This window comes from Oncorhynchus masou, chromosome 24 (assembly GCF_036934945.1).
Source record: "Oncorhynchus masou masou isolate Uvic2021 chromosome 24, UVic_Omas_1.1, whole genome shotgun sequence".
Lineage (NCBI taxonomy): Eukaryota > Metazoa > Chordata > Actinopteri > Salmoniformes > Salmonidae > Oncorhynchus > Oncorhynchus masou.
In genome coordinates this window covers 99,418,266-99,436,077 of record NC_088235.1, presented here as the reverse complement: position 1 = coordinate 99,436,077, position 17,812 = coordinate 99,418,266, and the positions used below count along the sequence as shown (strand labels likewise).

The following is a 17,812-nucleotide window of genomic DNA, read 5'->3' as shown; positions in this document are numbered from 1 at the left end:
GTGTGTTTAATCTGAGGGCCTGTTGTTCGGGCATCTGGCAGTCTCTATGGGGGTGCCACAGGGTTCAATTCTTGGGCTGACTCTCTTCTCTGAATATATCAATGATTTTGATCTTGCTGCTGGTGAGTCTCTGATCCACCTCTATACAGACGACACCATTCTGTATACTCCTGGCCCTTCTTTGGACACTGTGTTAACTAACCTCCAGACGAGCTTCAATGCCATACAACTCTCCTTCCATGGCCTCCAACTGCAAGTAAAACTAAATGCATGCTCTTCGAACGATCGCTGCCCGCACTTGCCCGCCCGTCCAGAGTAGTGCTCTGTTAATTGTCTGTCTGTGTATTCTGTTAATTGTCTGTATGTATACTCTGTCAATTGTCTATCTGTGTATTCTGTTAATTGTCTGTCTGTGTACACCAATAAAGGAGATTCTGATTCAAGAAGAATACAAAAGAGGTGTGAGGTGGGGAGATGGATAGACATCAAAAAAAGGAGGAGATTCTGATACCTGTTCAGACAACACACTCCTGGTGGCAGTATGTATGTACCCTTTCAGTTTGTTTAAAAACTGTCAATAAACTCATAGAAGTAGTAGAAGAAGAAATTGAGAACATTAAAATGGAGATAGTTCTCAATGGCACTGTCCATGCTATCACATAAACCATTAGTGCAAAGATGCAGAGATTAGCTCTCTAGTACATCTCTAGAGAGCTCATACAGTTACAGACAGCAGCATCTGTTTCACTGAGCAGGAGACTCTCACAGCAGCACTGTGTAATACGTTAACCGTGAAGCACGTGAAAATGTGCCAGTACCTTCTGATCCAGCTGTAGAAACTTCTGGAAGTCGTAAAAAGAGATCTGACACAGCTCTGGTCTGTCCACATTCCTACACACACACACACACACACGCACGCACGCACACACACACACACACACACACACACACACACACACACACACACACACACACACACACACACACACACACACACACACACACACACACACACACACACACACACACACACACACACACACACACACACAGAAAATGTTTTAAAGGGCAGTACAATATCTATAGGTTACCTCTAATTAGTAGGTTGAGAATAGAGGAGAATAAAAAAAGAGGTAGGAAGATAGATAGACATCAAAGAAATGGAGGAGATTTGGGAAGACACATATGGACAATAGGAGGTGGAGGAAAAGAGAAGAGGAGGAGGTGGGACTCACCGGAGAGGGAAAGAGAGCTCCAGCTGCTCAATGATCTGAGGGAACAACGGAGAGCCTGGTGAGGGAGGGGTACACAGGGCATGGAGTGTGTGTGTATTTGTGTGTGTGTGTGTGCATGAGCATTTGTGTGTGTGTGTACGTATATTTTCTATTACTCACACTCCTCTGTGCGTCGAACATCAATGTTCTGTAGAGCTGAGCAAAGTGAGGGAAGGAGAGATCACACCTGGCTTCCACTTCCTGTCGAGACAGGAAGTACACAAGTTATTACATGTACAAATCATCTCATTTAAAACTGTGGCAGCCTGTACATGACTAGGGATATCTATCATCTATTACCTGTAGCTTGTCTTTGAGGAAGCGCATGTTGGGGACTCTGTAGTTGATATGAGGTAACAGGGCCTTCACATCCTTTACTGTGATACTGGACAGGACAATATAAAAAAGAAACAAGAGATTTAACAGAGACAATAGAACATTACTGGCCGGACAATAAAATGTTACATTTATTCATATCAGTTTGAATTGTCACTCTTCCATCTGGTCCAGTGACTCACGCAGTACCTATCTGAACCAGCAGGGGAGGTACGTTGACCAAAGGAAGGATTACAGTGTTTTAGTTCTGTTAAGTTGTATTTCAGTCTGTTTTAGTTATGTTTCTAGCCATAGCAAGTGTAGAGTTTAGTTATGTTTCTAGCCAGAGTAGAGTTTAACTATGTTTCTAGCCAGAGCTAGAGTAGAGGTTAGTAATGTTTCCAGCCAGAGTTAAAGTGGAGTTTAGTTATGTTTCCAGACAGAGCTAGAGTAGAGGTTAGTAATGGTCCAGCCAGAGTTAGAGTGGAGTTTAGTAATGTTTCCAGCCAGAGCTAGAGTGGAGTTTAGTTATGGTTCCAGCCAGAGTTAGAGTGGAGTTTAGTTATGTTTCCAGCCATAGCTAGAGTGGAGTTTAGTTCTGTTTCCAGCCAGAGCTAGAGTGGAGTTAAGTTCTGTTTCCAGCCAGAGCTAGAGTGGAGATTAGTTCTGTTTCCAGCTAGAGCTAGAGTGGAGATTAGTTCTGTTTCCAGCCAGAGCTAGAGTGGAGATTAGTTCTGTTTCCAGCCAGAGCTAGAGTGGAGTTAAGTTATGTTTCCAGCCAGAGCTAGAGTGGAGATTGGTTATGTTTCCAGCCAGAGCAAGAGTGGAGTTAAGTTATGTTTCCAGCAAGAGCAAGAGTGGAGATTGGTTATGTTTCCAGCCAGAGCAAGAGTGGAGTTAAGTTATGTTTTATTTATGGAGTATCACCGTTCTGTTAAGTTAATTTAGAGACATAGCTAGAGTGAAGTTTAGTTGTGGAGTATCACAGTTCTGTTTAGTTCGTTTAGAACCAGAGCTATAGTAGTTTAGTTATGGAGTATCACAGTTCTGTTTAGTTCGTTTAGAACCAGAGCTAGAGTAGTTTAGTTATGGAGTATCACAGTTCTGTTTAGTTCGTTTAGAACCAGAGCTAGAGTAGTTTAGTTATGGAGTATCACAGTTCTGTTTAGTTTGTTTAGAACCAGAGCTAGAGTAGTTTAGTTATGGAGTATCACAGTTCTGTTTAGTTCGTTTAGAACCAGAGCTAGAGTAGTTTAGTTATGGAGTATCACAGTTCTGTTTAGTTCGTTTAGAACCAGAGCTAGAGTAGTTTAGTTGTGGAGTATCACAGTTCTGTTTAGTTCGTTTAGAACCAGAGCTAGAGTAGTTTAGTTATGGAGTATCACAGTTCTGTTTAGTTTGTTTAGAACCAGAGCTAGAGTAGTTTAGTTGTGGAGTATCACAGTTCTGTTTAGTTCGTTTAGAACCAGAGCTAGAGTAGTTTAGTTATGGAGTATCACAGTTCTGTTTAGTTCGTTTAGAACCAGAGCTAGAGTAGTTTAGTTATGGAGTATCACAGTTCTGTTTAGTTCGTTTAGAACCAGAGCTAGAGTAGTTTAGTTATGGAGTATCACAGTTCTGTTTAGTTCGTTTAGAACCAGAGCTATGGGCGAGTGGCAGCCGGAAAGCCTCCTGCTTGGTCTCAATGTTTGGACTCCACGGGGAGGGGCGGAGAGCAGGGGGGTGATCTCTCTCTCTCTCCCCACTTCCACCGGACGGGCCAGAGAAGGGGAGCAGGGCTGGGTCTGGCTGGGTCGGGTATACACTGGATATCATACTCTCTCTCTCTGAGCCCCTCTTCATTATCTGTCTCTGTGTGTTTTTCTTTCTTTCTAACTATTTTCCCTTATATACAATATGTCTCTCCTCTCTCTAAACCTCTCTTCATCAATCCCTCTCTAGTTTCCTCTTTATTTTGCTTTCACTCTCAGAAAGTCTCTTTGTGTTATAGGACTCTCAGACAGTCTCTTTGTGTTATGGGACTTTCAGGCAGTCTCTGTGTTATAGGACTTCCAGACAGTCTCTTTGTGTTATGGGACTCCCAGACGGTCTCTTTGTGTTATGGGACTTCCAGACAGTCTCTTTGTGTTATGGGACTCTCAGACATTCTCTTTGTGTTATGGGACTCTCAGACAGTCTCTTTGTGTTATGGGACTCTCAGACAGTCTCTCTGTGTTATGGGACTCTCAGACAGTCTCTTTGTGTTATGGGACTCTCAGATAGTCTCTTTGTGTTATGGGACTCTCAGACAGTCTCTCTGTGTTATGGGACTCTCAGACAGTCTCTCTGTGTTATGGGACTCTCAGACAGTCTCTCTGTGTTATGGGACTTCCAGACAGTCTCTCTGTGTTATGGGACTCTCAGACAGTCTCTTTGTGTTATGGGACTCTCAGACAGTCCCTCTGTGTTATGGGACTCTCAGACAGTCTCTTTGTGTTATGGGACTCTCAGATAGTCTCTTTGTGTTATGGGACTCTCAGACAGTCTCTCTGTGTTATGGGACTCTCAGACAGTCTCTTTGTGTTATGGGACTCTCAGATAGTCTCTTTGTGTTATGGGACTCTCAGACAGTCTCTCTGTGTTATGGGACTCTCAGACAGTCTCTCTGTGTTATGGGACTCTCAGACAGTCTCTCTGTGATATGGGACTTCCAGACAGTCTCTCTGTGTTATGGGACTCTCAGACAGTCTCTTTGTGTTATGGGACTCTCAGACAGTCTCTTTGTGTTATGGGACTCTCAGACAGTCTCTCTGTGTTATGGGACTCTCAGACAGTCTCTCTGTGTTATGGGACTCTCAGACAGTCTCTCTGTGTTATGGGACTCTCAGACAGTCTCTCTGTGTTATGGGACTCTCAGACAGTCTCTCTGTGTTATGGGACTTCCAGACAGTCTCTCTGTGTTATGGGACTCTCAGACAGTCTCTCTGTGTTATGGGACTCTCAGACAGTCTCTTTGTGTTATGGGACTCTCAGACAGTCTCTCTGTGTTATGGGATTCTCAGACAGTCTCTCTGTGTTATGGGACTCTCAGACAGTCTCTCTGTGATATGGGACTTCCAGACAGTCTCTCTGTGTTATGGGACTCTCAGACAGTCTCTTTGTGTTATGGGACTCTCAGACAGTCTCTTTGTGTTATGGGACTCTCAGACAGTCTCTCTGTGTTATGGGACTCTCAGACAGTCTCTCTGTGTTATGGGACTCTCAGACAGTCTCTCTGTGTTATGGGACTCTCAGACAGTCTCTTTGTGTTATGGGACTCTCAGACAGTCTCTCTGTGTTATGGGACTCTCAGACAGTCTCTCTGTGTTATGGGGCTCTCAGACAGTCTCTCTGTGTTATGGGACTCTCAGACAGTCTCTCTGTGTTATGAGACTCTCAGACAGTCTCTCTGTGTTATGGGACTCTCAGACAGTCTCTCTGTGTTATGGGACTCTCAGACAGTCTCTTTGTGTTATGTGACTCTCAGACAGTCTCTCTGTGTTATGGGACTCTCGGACAGTCTCTTTGTGTTACGGGACTCTCAGACAGTCTCCTTGTGTTATGGGATATCTCCACCCCTCTCACTGTCCTGCCCCTCCTGCAGGATTGGGGCACATGGCCGATCACTTTGTTGATTAACTAGACGCAAGCTGCTGTCCTCCAGCGTCTCAGAGAGTACTTATAGTGTGTGTGTGTGTGTGTGTGTGGGTGTGTGTGTGTGTGTGTGTGTGTGTGTGTGTGTGTGTGTGTGTGTGTGTGTGTGTGTGTGTGTGTGTGTGTGTGTGTGTGTGTGTGTGTGTGTGTGTGTGTGTGTGTGTGTGTGTGTGTGTGTGTGTGTGTGTGCGTGTGTGTGAGGAGAGAGCAAGAAGAAGATGGAGGAGAGCAGAAACATCCCTGAGAGAAACTCTACCTGTCCTGGGGGATGTTGTTTTAGCTTGTCTGCTCTCTCTCTCTCCCCACTTCCCCCCTTCACATACTACTTTATCTCCTCTCTTTCTCGCTCTCTGTCACTGTCTTGGTCTTTCCCTCTCTTCCCCCATTCTTTCTCTGGCTAGCATGTATCCCTCCGTCTCTCTGTTCTGTTCATCCTCTGTTCAATCAACTCTCTTTTGTTTAACTCGTTATTTATCACCCCTCATTATTTTGCTCTGATTTGGAGCTCCTGTTTCTATTTCCATTGAGACAGGAAGTTTCTCTCTCCCAACCCAACGCATCACTTCCTGTTCCTGTTCCTTATCAGGCGGTGGCAGACAGGCTGTTTGTGCTGGACCGCTTCCTCCCAAAGAGGTGGGGGCCACGGAACTGAGCTGGGGACTAGTGGGGATGTAAGGAGCTGGAGCTAGGGCTGGAGCTGGGGATAGAGCTGGAGCTGGAGTTAGGACGAGAGCTGGAGCTAGGGCTGGAATTAGGGTTAGAGCTGGAGCTGGAGTTAGGACGAGAGCTGGAGCTAGGGCTGGAGCTGGGGATAGAGCTGGAGCTGGAGTTAGGACGAGAGCTGGAGCTAGGGCTGGAATTAGGGTTAGAGCTGGAGCTGGAGTTAGGACGAGAGCTGGAGCTAGGGCTGGAGCTGGGGATAGAGCTGGAGCTGGAGTTAGGACGAGAGCTGGAGCTAGGGCTGGAATTAGGGTTAGAGCTGGAGCTAGGGATGGAATTAGGATTAGAGCTGGAGCTAGGGATGGAATTACGATTAGAGCTGGAGCTAGGGATGGAATTAGGGTTAGAGCTGGAGCTAGGGCTGGAATTAGGGTTAGAGCTGGAGCTAGGGATGGAATTAGGGTTAGAGCTGGAGCTAGGGATGGAGTTAGGCAAATAGCTGGAGCTAGGGATGGAATTAGGGTTAGAGCTGGAGCTAGGGCTGGAATTAGGGTTAGAGCTGGAGCTAGGGATGGAATTAGGGTTAGAGCTGGAGCTAGGGATGGAATTAGGATTAGAGCTGGAGCTAGGGATGGAATTACGATTAGAGCTGGAGCTAGGGATGGAATTAGGGTTAGAGCTGGAGCTAGGGCTAGGGCTGGAATTAGGGTTAGAGCTGGAGCTAGGGATGGAATTAGGGTTAGAGCTGGAGCTAGGGATGGAATTAGGGTTAGAGCTGGAGCTAGGGATGGAGCAGGGGTTAGGGATGGAATTAGGGTTAGAGCTGGAGCTAGGGCTGGAATTAGGGTTAGAGCTGGAGCTAGGGATGGAATTAGGGTTAGAGCTGGAGCTAGGGATGGAATTACGATTAGAGCTGGAGCTAGGGATGGAATTAGGGTTAGAGCTGGAGCTAGGGCTGGAATTAGGGTTAGAGCTGGAGCTAGGGATGGAATTAGGGTTAGAGCTGGAGCTAGGGATGGAATTAGGGTTAGAGCTGGAGCTAGGGATGGAGCAGGGGTTAGGGATGGAATTAGGGTTAGAGCTGGAGCTAGGGCTGGAATTAGGGTTAGAGCTGGAGCTAGGGATGGAATTAGGGTTAGAGCTGGAGCTAGGAATGGAGTTAGGCAAATAGCTGGAGCTAGGGATGGAATTAGGGTTAGAGCTGGAGCTAGGGCTGGAATTAGGGTTAGAGCTGGAGCTAGGGATGGAATTAGGATTAGAGCTGGAGCTAGGGATGGAATTACGATTAGAGCTGGAGCTAGGGATGGAATTAGGGTTAGAGCTGGAGCTAGGGCTGGAATTAGGGTTAGAGCTGGAGCTAGGGATGGAATTAGGGTTAGAGCTGGAGCTAGGGATGGAATTAGGGTTAGAGCTGGAGCTAGGGATGGAGCTGGGGTTAGCGCTGGAGCTAGGGATGGAGTTAGGCAAATAGCTGGAGCTAGGACTGGAGTTGGGGTTATAGGTAGAGCTAGGGCTGGAGTTGGGGTTATAGGTGGAGCTAGGGCTGGAGCTGGGGTTAGAGCTGGAGCTAGGGATGGAGTTAGGGCTGGAGTTAGGGTTAGAGCTGGAGCTAGGGCTGGAGTTAGGGTTAGAGCTGGAGCTAGGGCTGGAGTTAAGGTTAGAGCTGGAGCTAGGGATGGAGCTGGGGTTAGAGTTGGAGCTAGGGATGGAATTAGGGCTGGAGTTAGGGTTAGAGCTGGAGCTAGGGCTGGAGTTAGGGTTAGAGCTGGAGCTAGGGATGGAGTTAGGGCTGGAGTTAGGGTTAGAGCTGGAGCTAGGGCTGGAGTTAAGGTTAGAGCTGGAGCTAGGGATGGAGCTGGGGTTAGAGTTGGAGCTAGGGATGGAATTAGGGCTGGAGTTAGGGTTAGAGCTGGAGCTAGGGCTGGAGTTAGGGTTAGAGCTGGAGCTAGGGCTGGAGTTAGGGTTAGAGCTGGAGCTAGGGCTGGAGTTAAGGTTAGAGCTGGAGCTAGGGATGGAGCTGGGGTTAGAGTTGGAGCTAGGGATGGAATTAGGGCTGGAGTTAGGGTTAGAGCTGGAGCTAGGGCTGGAGTTAGGGTTAGAGCTGGAGCTAGGGCTGGAGTTGGGGTTATAGGTGGAGCTAGGGCTGGAGTTGGGGTTAGAGCTGGAGCAAGGGCTGGGGTTAGGGTTAGAGCTAGAGCTAGGGCTGGAATTAGGGATAGAGCTGGGACTAGGGCTGGAGTTAGGTGAAGAGCTGGAGCTAGGGCTGAAGTTGGGCAAATAGCCGGAGCTAGGGCTGGAGTTGGGGTTATAGGTGGAGCTAGGGCTGGAGTTGGGGTTATAGGTAGAGCTAGGGCTGAAGCTGGGGTTAGAGCTGGAGCTGGGGCTGGTGCTGGGGTTGGAGCTGGAGCTAGGGTTAGAGCTGGGGTTAGAGTTGGAGCTAGGGCTGGAGTTAGGGTTAGAGCTGGAGCTGGAGCTCGGGCAAGAGCTGGGGTTAGAGTTGGAGCTAGGGATGGAGCTGGGGTTTTAGTTGGAGCTAGGGCTGGAGCTGGGGTTAGAGCTGGATCTAGGGTTGGGGTTAGAGCTGGGGATGGGGTTAGGTGCTGGAACTAGGCCTGGAGCTGAACCTGGAGCTGGGGTTAGAGCAAGGACTGGAGCTGGGATTAGAGCTAGGACTGGAGCTGGGGTTAGAGCTGGGGATGGGGTTAGAGCTGGGAAGGGGTTGGGGTTAGAGCTGGGACTGGAGCTGGGGTTAGAGCTGGGACTGGAGCTGGGGTTAGAGCTGGGACTGGAGCTGGGGTTAGAGCTAGGACTGGAGCTGGGGATAGAGCTGGGGATGGGGTTAGAGCTGGGAAGGGGTTGGGGTTAGAGCTGGGACTGGAGCTGGGGTTAGAGCTGGAGCTGGGGTTAGAGCTGGGACTGTAGCTGGGGTTAGAGCTGGAGCTGGGGTTAGAGCTGGGACTGGAGCTGGGATTAGAGCTGGAGCTGGGGTTAGAGCTGGGACTAGAGCTGGGGTTAGAGCTGGAGCTGGGGTTAGAGCAAGGACTGGAGCTGGGGTTAGAGCTAGGACTGGAGCTGGGGTTAGAGCTAGGACTGGAGCTGGGGTTAGAGCTAGGACTGGAGCTGGGGTTAGAGCTGGAGCTGGGGTTAGAGCTGGGACTGGAGCTGGGGTTAGAGCTGGAGCTGGGGTTAGAGCTAGGACTGGAGCTGGGATTAGAGCTAGGACTGGAGCTGGGGTTAGAGCTAGGACTGGAGCTGGGGTTAGAGCTAGGACTGGAGCTGGGGTTAGAGCTAGGACTGGAGCTGGGGTTAGAGCTGGAGCTGGGGTTAGAGCTGGGACTGGAGCTGGGATTAGAGCTGGGAATGGGTTGGGGTTAGAGCTAGGAAGGGGTTGGGGTTAGAGCTAGGAAGGGGTCGGGGTTAGAGCTAGGAAGTGGTTGGGGTTAGAGCTGGGGTTAGAGCTAGGAAGGGGTTGGGGTTAGGGTAGGAAGGGGTTGGGGTTAGATCTAGGAAGGGGTTGGGGTTAGAGCTAGGAAGGGGTTGGGGTTAGAGCTAGGAAGGGGTTGGGGTTAGAGCTGGGGTTAGAGCTAGGAAGGGGTTGGGGTTAGAGCCAGGAAGGGGATGGGGTTAGAGCTAGGAAGGGGTTGGGGTTAGAGCTAGGAAGGGGATGGGGTTAGAGCTAGGAAGGTGCTGGGGTTAGAGCTAGGAAGGGGTTGGGGTTAGAGCTAGGAAGGGGATGGCGTTAGAGCGAGGAAGGGGTTGGGGTTAGAGCTAGGAAGGGGTTGGGGTTAGAGCTAGGAAGGGGTTGGGGTTAGAGCTAGGAAGGGGTTGGGGTTAGAGCTAGGAAGGGGTTGGGGTTAGAGCTAGGAAGGGGTTGGGGTTAGAGCGAGGAAGGGGTTGGGGTTAGAGCTAGGAAGGGGTTGGGGTTAGAGCTTGGAAGGGGTTGGGGTTAGAGCTAGGAAGGGGTTGGGGTTAGAGCTAGGAAGGGGTTGGGGTTAGAGCTAATAAGGGGTTGGGGTTAGAGCTGGGGAAGGGGTAGGGGTTAGAGCTAGGAAGGGGTTGGGGTTAGAGCTAGGAAGGGGCTGGGGTTAGGGCTAGGAAGGGGTTGGGTTTAGAGCTAGGAAGGGGTTGGGGTTAGAGCTAGGAAGGGGTTGGGGTTAGGAAGGGGTTGGGGTTAGAGCTAGGAAGGGGTTGGGGTTAGAGCTAGAAAGGGGTTGGGGTTAGAGCTAGGAAGGGGCTGGGGTTAGGGCTAGGAAGGGGTTGGGGTTAGAGCTAGGAAGGTGTTGGGGTTAGAGCTAGGAGGGGGTTGGGGTTAGAGCTAGGAAGGGGTTGGGGTTAGAGCTAGGAAGGGGTTGGGGTTAGAGCTAGAAAGGTGTTGGGGTTAGAGCTGGGGAAGGGGTTGGGGTTAGAGCTAGAAAGGTGTTGGGGTTAGAGCTGGGGAAGGGGTTGTTGTTAGAGCTAGGAAGGGGTTGGGGTTAGAGCTGGGGAAGGGGTTGGGGTTAGAGCTAGGAAGGGGTTGGGGTTAGAGCTAGGAAGGAGTTGGGGTTAGAGCTAGGATGGGGTTGGGGTTAGAGCTAGGAAGGGGTTGGGGTTAGAGCTAGGAAGGGGTTGGGGTTAGAGCTAGGAAGGGGGTGGGGTTAGAGCTAGGAAGGGGTTGGGGTTAGGGTAGGAAGGGGTTGGGGTTAGAGCTGGGGTTAGGGATAGGAAGGGGTTGGGGTTAGATCTAGGAAGGGGGGGTTGGGGTTAGAGCTAGGAAGTGGTTGGGGTTAGGGTAGGAAGGGGTTGGGGTTAGGCTAGGAAGGGGTTGGGGTTAGGAAGGGGAAGGGAAGGGGTTGGGGTTAGAGCTAGGAAGGGGTTGGGGTTAGAGCTAGGAAGGGGTTGGGGTTAGAGCTAGGAAGGAGTTGGGGTTAGAGCTAGGATGGGGTTGGAGTTAGAGCTAGGAAGGGGTTGGGGTTAGAGCTAGGAAGGGGTTGGGGTTAGAGCTAGGAAGGGGTTGGGGTTAGAGCTAGGAAGGGGTTGGGGTTAGAGCTAGGAAGGGGTTGGGGTTAGGGTAGGAAGGGGTTGGGGTTAGAGCTAGGAAGGGGTTGGGGTTAGAGCTAGGAAGGGGTTGGGGTTAGAGCTAGGAAGGGGTTGGGGTTAGGAAGGGGAAGGGGTTGGGGTTAGGAAGGGGAAGGGGTTGGGGTTGGGGTTAGGAAGGGGAAGGGGTTGGGTTTAGGAAGGGGTTGGGGTTTGGAAGGGGAAGGGGTTGGGGTTAGGAAGGGGTTGGGGTTGGGGTTAGGGTAGGAAGGGGTTGGGGTTAGATCTAGGAAGGGGTTGGGGTTAGAGCTAGGAAGGGGTTGGGGTTAGAGCTAGGAAGTGGTTGGGGTTAGGGTAGGAAGGGGTTGGGGTTAGGCTAGGAAGGGGTTGGGGTTAGGAAGGGGAAGGGGTTGGGGTTAGAGCTAGGAAGGGGTTGGGGTTAGAGCTAGGAAGGGGTTGGGGTTAGAGCTAGGAAGGGGTTGGGGTTAGAGCTAGGAAGGAGTTGGGGTTAGAGCTAGGATGGGGTTGGGGTTAGAGCTAGGAAGGGGTTGGGGTTAGAGCTAGGAAGGGGTTGGGGTTAGAGCTAGGAAGGGGTTGGGGTTAGAGCTAGGAAGGGGTTGGGGTTAGGAAGGGGAAGGGGTTGGGGTTAGGAAGGGGAAGGGGTTGGGGTTAGGAAGGGGAAGGGGTTGGGGTTAGGAAGGGGAAGGGGTTGGGTTTAGGAAGGGGTTGGGGTTGGGGTTTGGAAGGGGAAGGGGAAGGGGTTGGGGTTAGGAAGGGGTTGGGGTTAGGCTAGGAAGAGGTTGGGGTTGGGAGGGGTATCATTATTTTATAACGTTTGGTGTGAACTTCCCCCACTATTCCACTGTCTAGCAGAGTGACCACTGTGTGTGTATCCCAGGGTTCTGGTTGGGTGTAACAACAATGTTGATATGGTATTGACGTCTGACCCACCTTCCCTCACGATTCCTGTCCATCACCTCAAATTGTCTCCTCAGCCACCTGGAGGGAGGGAGGGAGGATATACAGAAATAGAGAGAAGAGAGATAGTTCAGTATGAGATGGAAAGACAAATGTTGAGTGGCTGTGTTGAGCACAGCGGATCCTTTTAAAAGCCACCAGCCACGGGGTTTAACATTGACTTAGTCTAACTTTAAATTGTGACTATATTTGTGAAAACATTAAATAGTAATGTGACCCAAAGCCTACAACACAAAATAATTGAGACGCTGTATGTCACTTCATTGACCGTGACCAAGTTGTTGACATTTGTAAACCAAATAGTGTACAATACTGAAGTTCCTCTCTCCCACAACAGCACTGTTGTTGAGTTTTCTTCCACAAACCATGGAATATAGGAACACTGCCCCACACATTTACCCAGAATAATTATTTTCAACCAACACAAATATTATTGCTCTCTCCAACCCCTGTCCCTGCTCTCCTATGTGTGTTATAGTAGTAATGGATGATGCTACCAGGGTATTAATATTAATACAAACAGGGGCCTGTTAAACAACACAGACACCTGATTCATACTGTCATAAAGGCACACAATCCTCTCCTCACATCTCTCTCTCTCACACACAAACACACTCCTCTACACACACACACACACACACTCCTCTACACACAAACACACACACTCCTCTCCCTCTCACATCTCTCTCTCTCACACACAAACACACTCCTCTACACACAAACACACACACTCTTCTCCCTCTCACATCTCTCTCTCTCACACACAAACACACTCCTCTACACACACACACACACACACTCCTCTACACACAAACACACACACTCTTCTCCCTCTCACATCTCTCTCTCTCACACACAAACACACTCCTCTACACACACACACACACACACTCCTCTACACACAAACACACACACTCCTCTCCCTCTCACATCTCTCTCTCTCACACACAAACACACTCCTCTACACACAAACACACACACTCCTCTCCCTCTCACATCTCTCTCTCTCACACACAAACACACTCCTCTACACACAAACACACACACTCTTCTCCCTCTCACATCTCTCTCTCTCACACACAAACACACTCCTCTACACACAAACACACACACTCCTCTCCCTCTCACATCTCTCTCTCTCACACACAAACACACTCCTCTACACACAAACACACACACTCTTCTCCCTCTCACATCTCTCTCTCACACACAAACACACTCCTCTACACACACACACACACACCTCCTACACACAAACACACACACTCCTCTCCCTCTCACATCTCTCTCTCTCACACACAAACACACTCCTCTACACACAAACACACACACTCCTCTCCCTCTCACATCTCTCTCTCTTACACACAAACACACTCCTCTACACACAAACACACACACTCCTCTCCCTCTCCCCCTCTCTCTCTTACTCACTCAGACACACACACACACACACACACACACACACACACACACACACACACACACACACACACACACACACACACACACACACACACACACACACACACACACACACACACACACACGTACCGGTCTATCTGTTGTGGTGCTGAGGCTCTCTGAGTATCCATCATCAGCCAGTTGATTCCAGTGATCCACATATTGACCTCCTCCTCACTGAAGGCTAGAGAGAGACAGAGAGAGAAAGAGAGAGAGGGAGAGGTGGCGTGGGGCAGAGGGAGAGAGACAGAGATAGAGAAGGGGGAGAGGGAGAGAGACAGAGATAGAGAGGGGGAGAGGGAGGGAGACAGAGATAGAGAGGGGGGAGAGAGGGAGAAAGGCAGACAGAGAAAGAGTGAGACAGGGACAGAGAAGGGGAGAGAGGGAGAGAGACAGAGATAGAGAGGGGGAGAGGGAGAGAAACAGAGATAGAGAGGGGGGAGAGAGGGAGAGAGACAGAGATAGAGAGGGGGAGAGGGAGGGAGACAGAGATAGAGAGGGGGGAGAGAGGGAGAAAGGCAGACAGAGAAAGAGTGAGACAGGGGGAGAGAGGGGGAGAGAGGGTGAGAGACAGGTAGAGAGGTGGAGAGACGGAGAGAGACAGAGATAGAGAGGGGGAGAGGGAGGGAGACAGAGATAGAGAGGGGAGAGAGAGGGAGAGAGACAGAGATAGAGAGGTGGAGAGAGACAGACAGAGAAAGAGTGAGACAGAGATAGAGAGGGGGAGAGAGGGAGGGAGACAGACAGAGAAAGAGTGAGACAGGGACAGAGAGTGAGTGAGACAGGGACAGAGAAAGAGTGAGACAGGGACAGAGAGCGAGTGAGACAGGGACAGAGAAAGAGTGAGACAGGGACAGAGAGCGAGTGAAACAGGGACAGAGAAAGAGTGAGACAGGGACAGAGAGTGAGTGAGACAGGGACAGAGAAAGAGTGAGACAGGGACAGAGAAAGAGTGAGACAGGGACAGAGAAAGAGTGAGACAGGGACAGAGATCGAGTGAGACAGGGACAGAGAAAGAGTGAGACAGGGACAGAGAAAGAGTGAAACAGGGACAGAGAAAGAGTGAGACAGGGACAGAGAGCAAGTGAAACAGGGACAGAGAAAGAGTGAGACAGGGACAGAGAGCGAGTGAAACAGGGACAGAGAAAGAGTGAGACAGGGACAGAGAGCGAGTGAGACAGGGACAGAGAAAGAGTGAGACAGGGACAGAGAAAGAGTGAGACAGGGACAGAGAGGGGGAGAAAGGCAGACAGAGAAAGAGTGAGACAGGGACAGAGAGTGAGAGTGGGAATGGAGAAAATAAAATGGTGGTAGAATAGAAATGTTGACAAAATGTTGACGAAGTGCTGAGAAGTGAGCTTTATGCAGTGTAATGCTGGCACTACTGCCTTGTACAACAGGAGCTATTGTAGCATGGCATTATTACAAATATGGAAATATTATCTTCCAGCCAACGTCTTACCCTCGCAGAATATCACTAACAGATGCAATGGAGAACAACATTTGGAGAGCCATCGAGCAACAGAGAAAGCACACACACACACACACACACACACACACACACACACACACACACACACACACACACACACACACACACACACACTGACCGGCCACGCTGAGTGTTTTGAGGCGGAACTCCAGTCCGTAGAGCACAATGAAGCAGTGGGCGGAGTCTAATTTACGAGCCTCCTCTGGATAACGCTCAAAGTCCCGGGAACCTTTACCCAACCGCAGCTCCTTGATCTCCCTGATATCAACTAGAGAGAGAGAGGAAAACACTGTTAGTCAACACACACATAGACAGACACACTGCATCCCAACTCCCTCCACGCCAAAATTGTTCAAAGCAAATCAATAAAGATGTTATAACAGCTACACAATGGTAATGACAGCGGAGGGGGGCATTTTAAAATATTTGGAATGAATGGTAGATACACAGTCCCGCACACACAAACACTGGCCACACCCACAAGGAAAACGAATCTCATTGACTTAGCAGATGTCTTGAGCAAACTAAACACACAAACACAGCCAGCCAGACACTTGGGTGCACAGAGTTAGCACAAACACAACCAGCCAGACACTTGGGTGCACAGAGTTAGCACAAACACAACCAGCCAGACACTTGGGTGCACAGAGTTAGCACAAACACAACCAGCCAGACACTTGGGTGCACAGAGTTAGCACAAACACAACCAGCCAGACACTTGGGTGCACAGAGTTAGCACAAACACAACCAGCCAGACACTTGGGTGCACAGAGTTAGCACAAACACACTTGAACAGATTGATACACACAGAGTCAAAATTGAAAGAGATTTTAAAGCTTCTTTATAAGATGTGCACACACTTCAGAAACAGACACACACACACACACACACACACACACACACACACACACACACACACACACACACACACACACACACACACACACACACACACACACACACACACACACACACACACACACACACACACACACACACACACACACACACACACACACACACACACACAGCAGGGCTGAGAGAAAAGTCATAAATCTGAATTTCTCCTGAGATACGAATGTAAACACACCACACCTCACTATGGCTTCCAGAGAGCAAGAGAGAGTGAGTTAGAGAGCGAGCAACAGAAGGAAGGAAAGGGGGAGATAGAGAAGGCAGGAGGGGAGAGAGAGAAAGAGAGCGATGGGGAGATAACGAGAGTAAGAGAAGAGAGAGGGCGCGGGAGAGAAGAGAGAGGGCACGGGAGAGAAGAGAGAGGGCACGAGAGAGAAGAGAGAGGGCACGGGAGAGAAGAGAGAGGGCGCGGGAGAGAAGAGAGAGGGCACGGGAGAGAAGAGAGAGGGCACGAGAGAGAAGAGAGAGGGCACGGGAGAGAAGAGAGAGGGCACGGGAGGGAAGAGAGAGGGCATGTGAGAGAAGAGAGAGGGCACGAGAGAGAAAGAGAGAGGGCACGAGAGAAAGAGAGAGGGCACGGGAGAGAAGAGAGAGGGCACGGGAGAGAAGAGAGAGGGCACGAGAGAGAAGAGAGAGGGCACGAGAGAGAAGAGAGAGGGCACGAGAGAGAAGAGAGAGGGCACGGGAGAGAAGAAGAGAGGGGCAGGGAGGGAAGAGAGAGGGCATGTGAGAGAAGAGAGAGGGCACGAGAGAGAAGAGAGAGGGCACGAGAGAGAAGAGAGAGGGCACGGGAGAGAAGAGAGAGGGCACGGGAGAGAAGAGAGAGGGCACGAGAGAGAAGAGAGAGGGCACGAGAGAGAAGAGAGAGGGCACGAGAGAGAAGAGAGAGGGCACGGGAGAGAAGAGAGAGGGCACGGGAGGGAAGAGAGAGGGCATGTGAGAGAAGAGAGAGGGCATGAGAGAGAAGAGAGAGGGCACGAGAGAGAAGAGGGAGGGGAGAGATAGAAGAGAGAGGGCACCGGAGAGAAGAGAGAGGGCACGGGAGAGAAGAGACAGGGCACGGGAGAGAAGAGAGAGGGCACGGGAGAGAAGAGAGAGGGCACAGGAGAGAAGAGAGAGGGCACGAGAGAGAGAGAGAGGGCACGGGAGAGAAGAGGGAGGGGAGAGATAGAAGAGAGAGGGCACCGGAGAGAAGAGAGAGGGCACGGGAGAGAAGAGACAGGGCACGGGAGAGAAGAGAGGGCACGAGAGAGAAGAGGGAGGGGAGAGATAGAAGAGAGGGGCACCGGAGAGAAGAGAGAGGGCACGGGAGAGAAGAGACAGGGCACGGGAGAGAAGAGAGAGGGCACGGGAGAGAAGAGAGAGGGCACAGGAGAGAAGAGAGAGGGCACGAGAGAGAAGAGAGAGGGCACGGGAGAGAAGAGAGAGGGCACGAGAGAGAAGAGAGAGGGCACGAGAGAGAAGAGAGAGGGCAGGAGAGAGAAGAGAGAGGGCACGGGAGAGAAGAGAGAGGGCACAGGAGAGAAGAGAGAGGGCACGGTAGAGAAGGAGAAAGACGTGGAGAAAAAATGAGAGGAAATAGGGTGTGTTAACCACATGGCACCCTATTCCCTATATAGTGCAGTGGTGAAAAATGGTGCACTATATAGGGAATAGGGAAACATTTGGGACGCACCCAGGGAGAAGGAAAGAGAGACGAGAACAGTGAGAGGGAGAGAGAGAGAAGGATAGACGGTGAGAGAAGGGTAGGGGAAGAGAGGGTGAAGGACAGAGAGAGAGAGAAGGATAGACGGGGAGAGAAGGGTAGGGAAAGAGAGGGTGAAGGACAGAGAGAGAGAAGGATAGACGGGGAGAGAAGGGTAGAGGAAGAGAGGGTGAAGGACAGAGAGAGAGAAGCATAGACGGGGAGAGAAGGGTAGGGAAAGAGAGGGTGAAGGACAGAGAGAGAGAGAAGGATAGACAGGGAGAGATAAGGGTAGGGGAAGAGAGGGTGAAGGACAGAGAGAGAGAGAAGGGTAGACGGGGAGAGATA

General features: G+C 50.4%; 1 protein-coding gene across 1 annotated transcript in view; it reads right to left on the bottom strand.

Annotated features, from left to right (window-relative positions):
• LOC135513120 (1-phosphatidylinositol 4,5-bisphosphate phosphodiesterase gamma-1-like) overlaps positions 1 to 17,812 on the bottom strand; it is a 73,109-nt gene that overhangs the window by 38,813 nt on the left and 16,484 nt on the right. The window contains exons 2-8 of the mRNA XM_064935844.1: positions 14,984 to 15,133; positions 13,464 to 13,557; positions 11,886 to 11,933; positions 1,575 to 1,659; positions 1,395 to 1,475; positions 1,236 to 1,270; positions 819 to 891 (exon numbers count right to left, since the gene is read on the bottom strand). Coding sequence (XP_064791916.1) covers positions 819 to 891; positions 1,236 to 1,270; positions 1,395 to 1,475; positions 1,575 to 1,659; positions 11,886 to 11,933; positions 13,464 to 13,557; positions 14,984 to 15,133 — 566 coding nt within the window. The remainder of the gene's footprint in view (positions 1 to 818; positions 892 to 1,235; positions 1,271 to 1,394; positions 1,476 to 1,574; positions 1,660 to 11,885; positions 11,934 to 13,463; positions 13,558 to 14,983; positions 15,134 to 17,812) is intronic.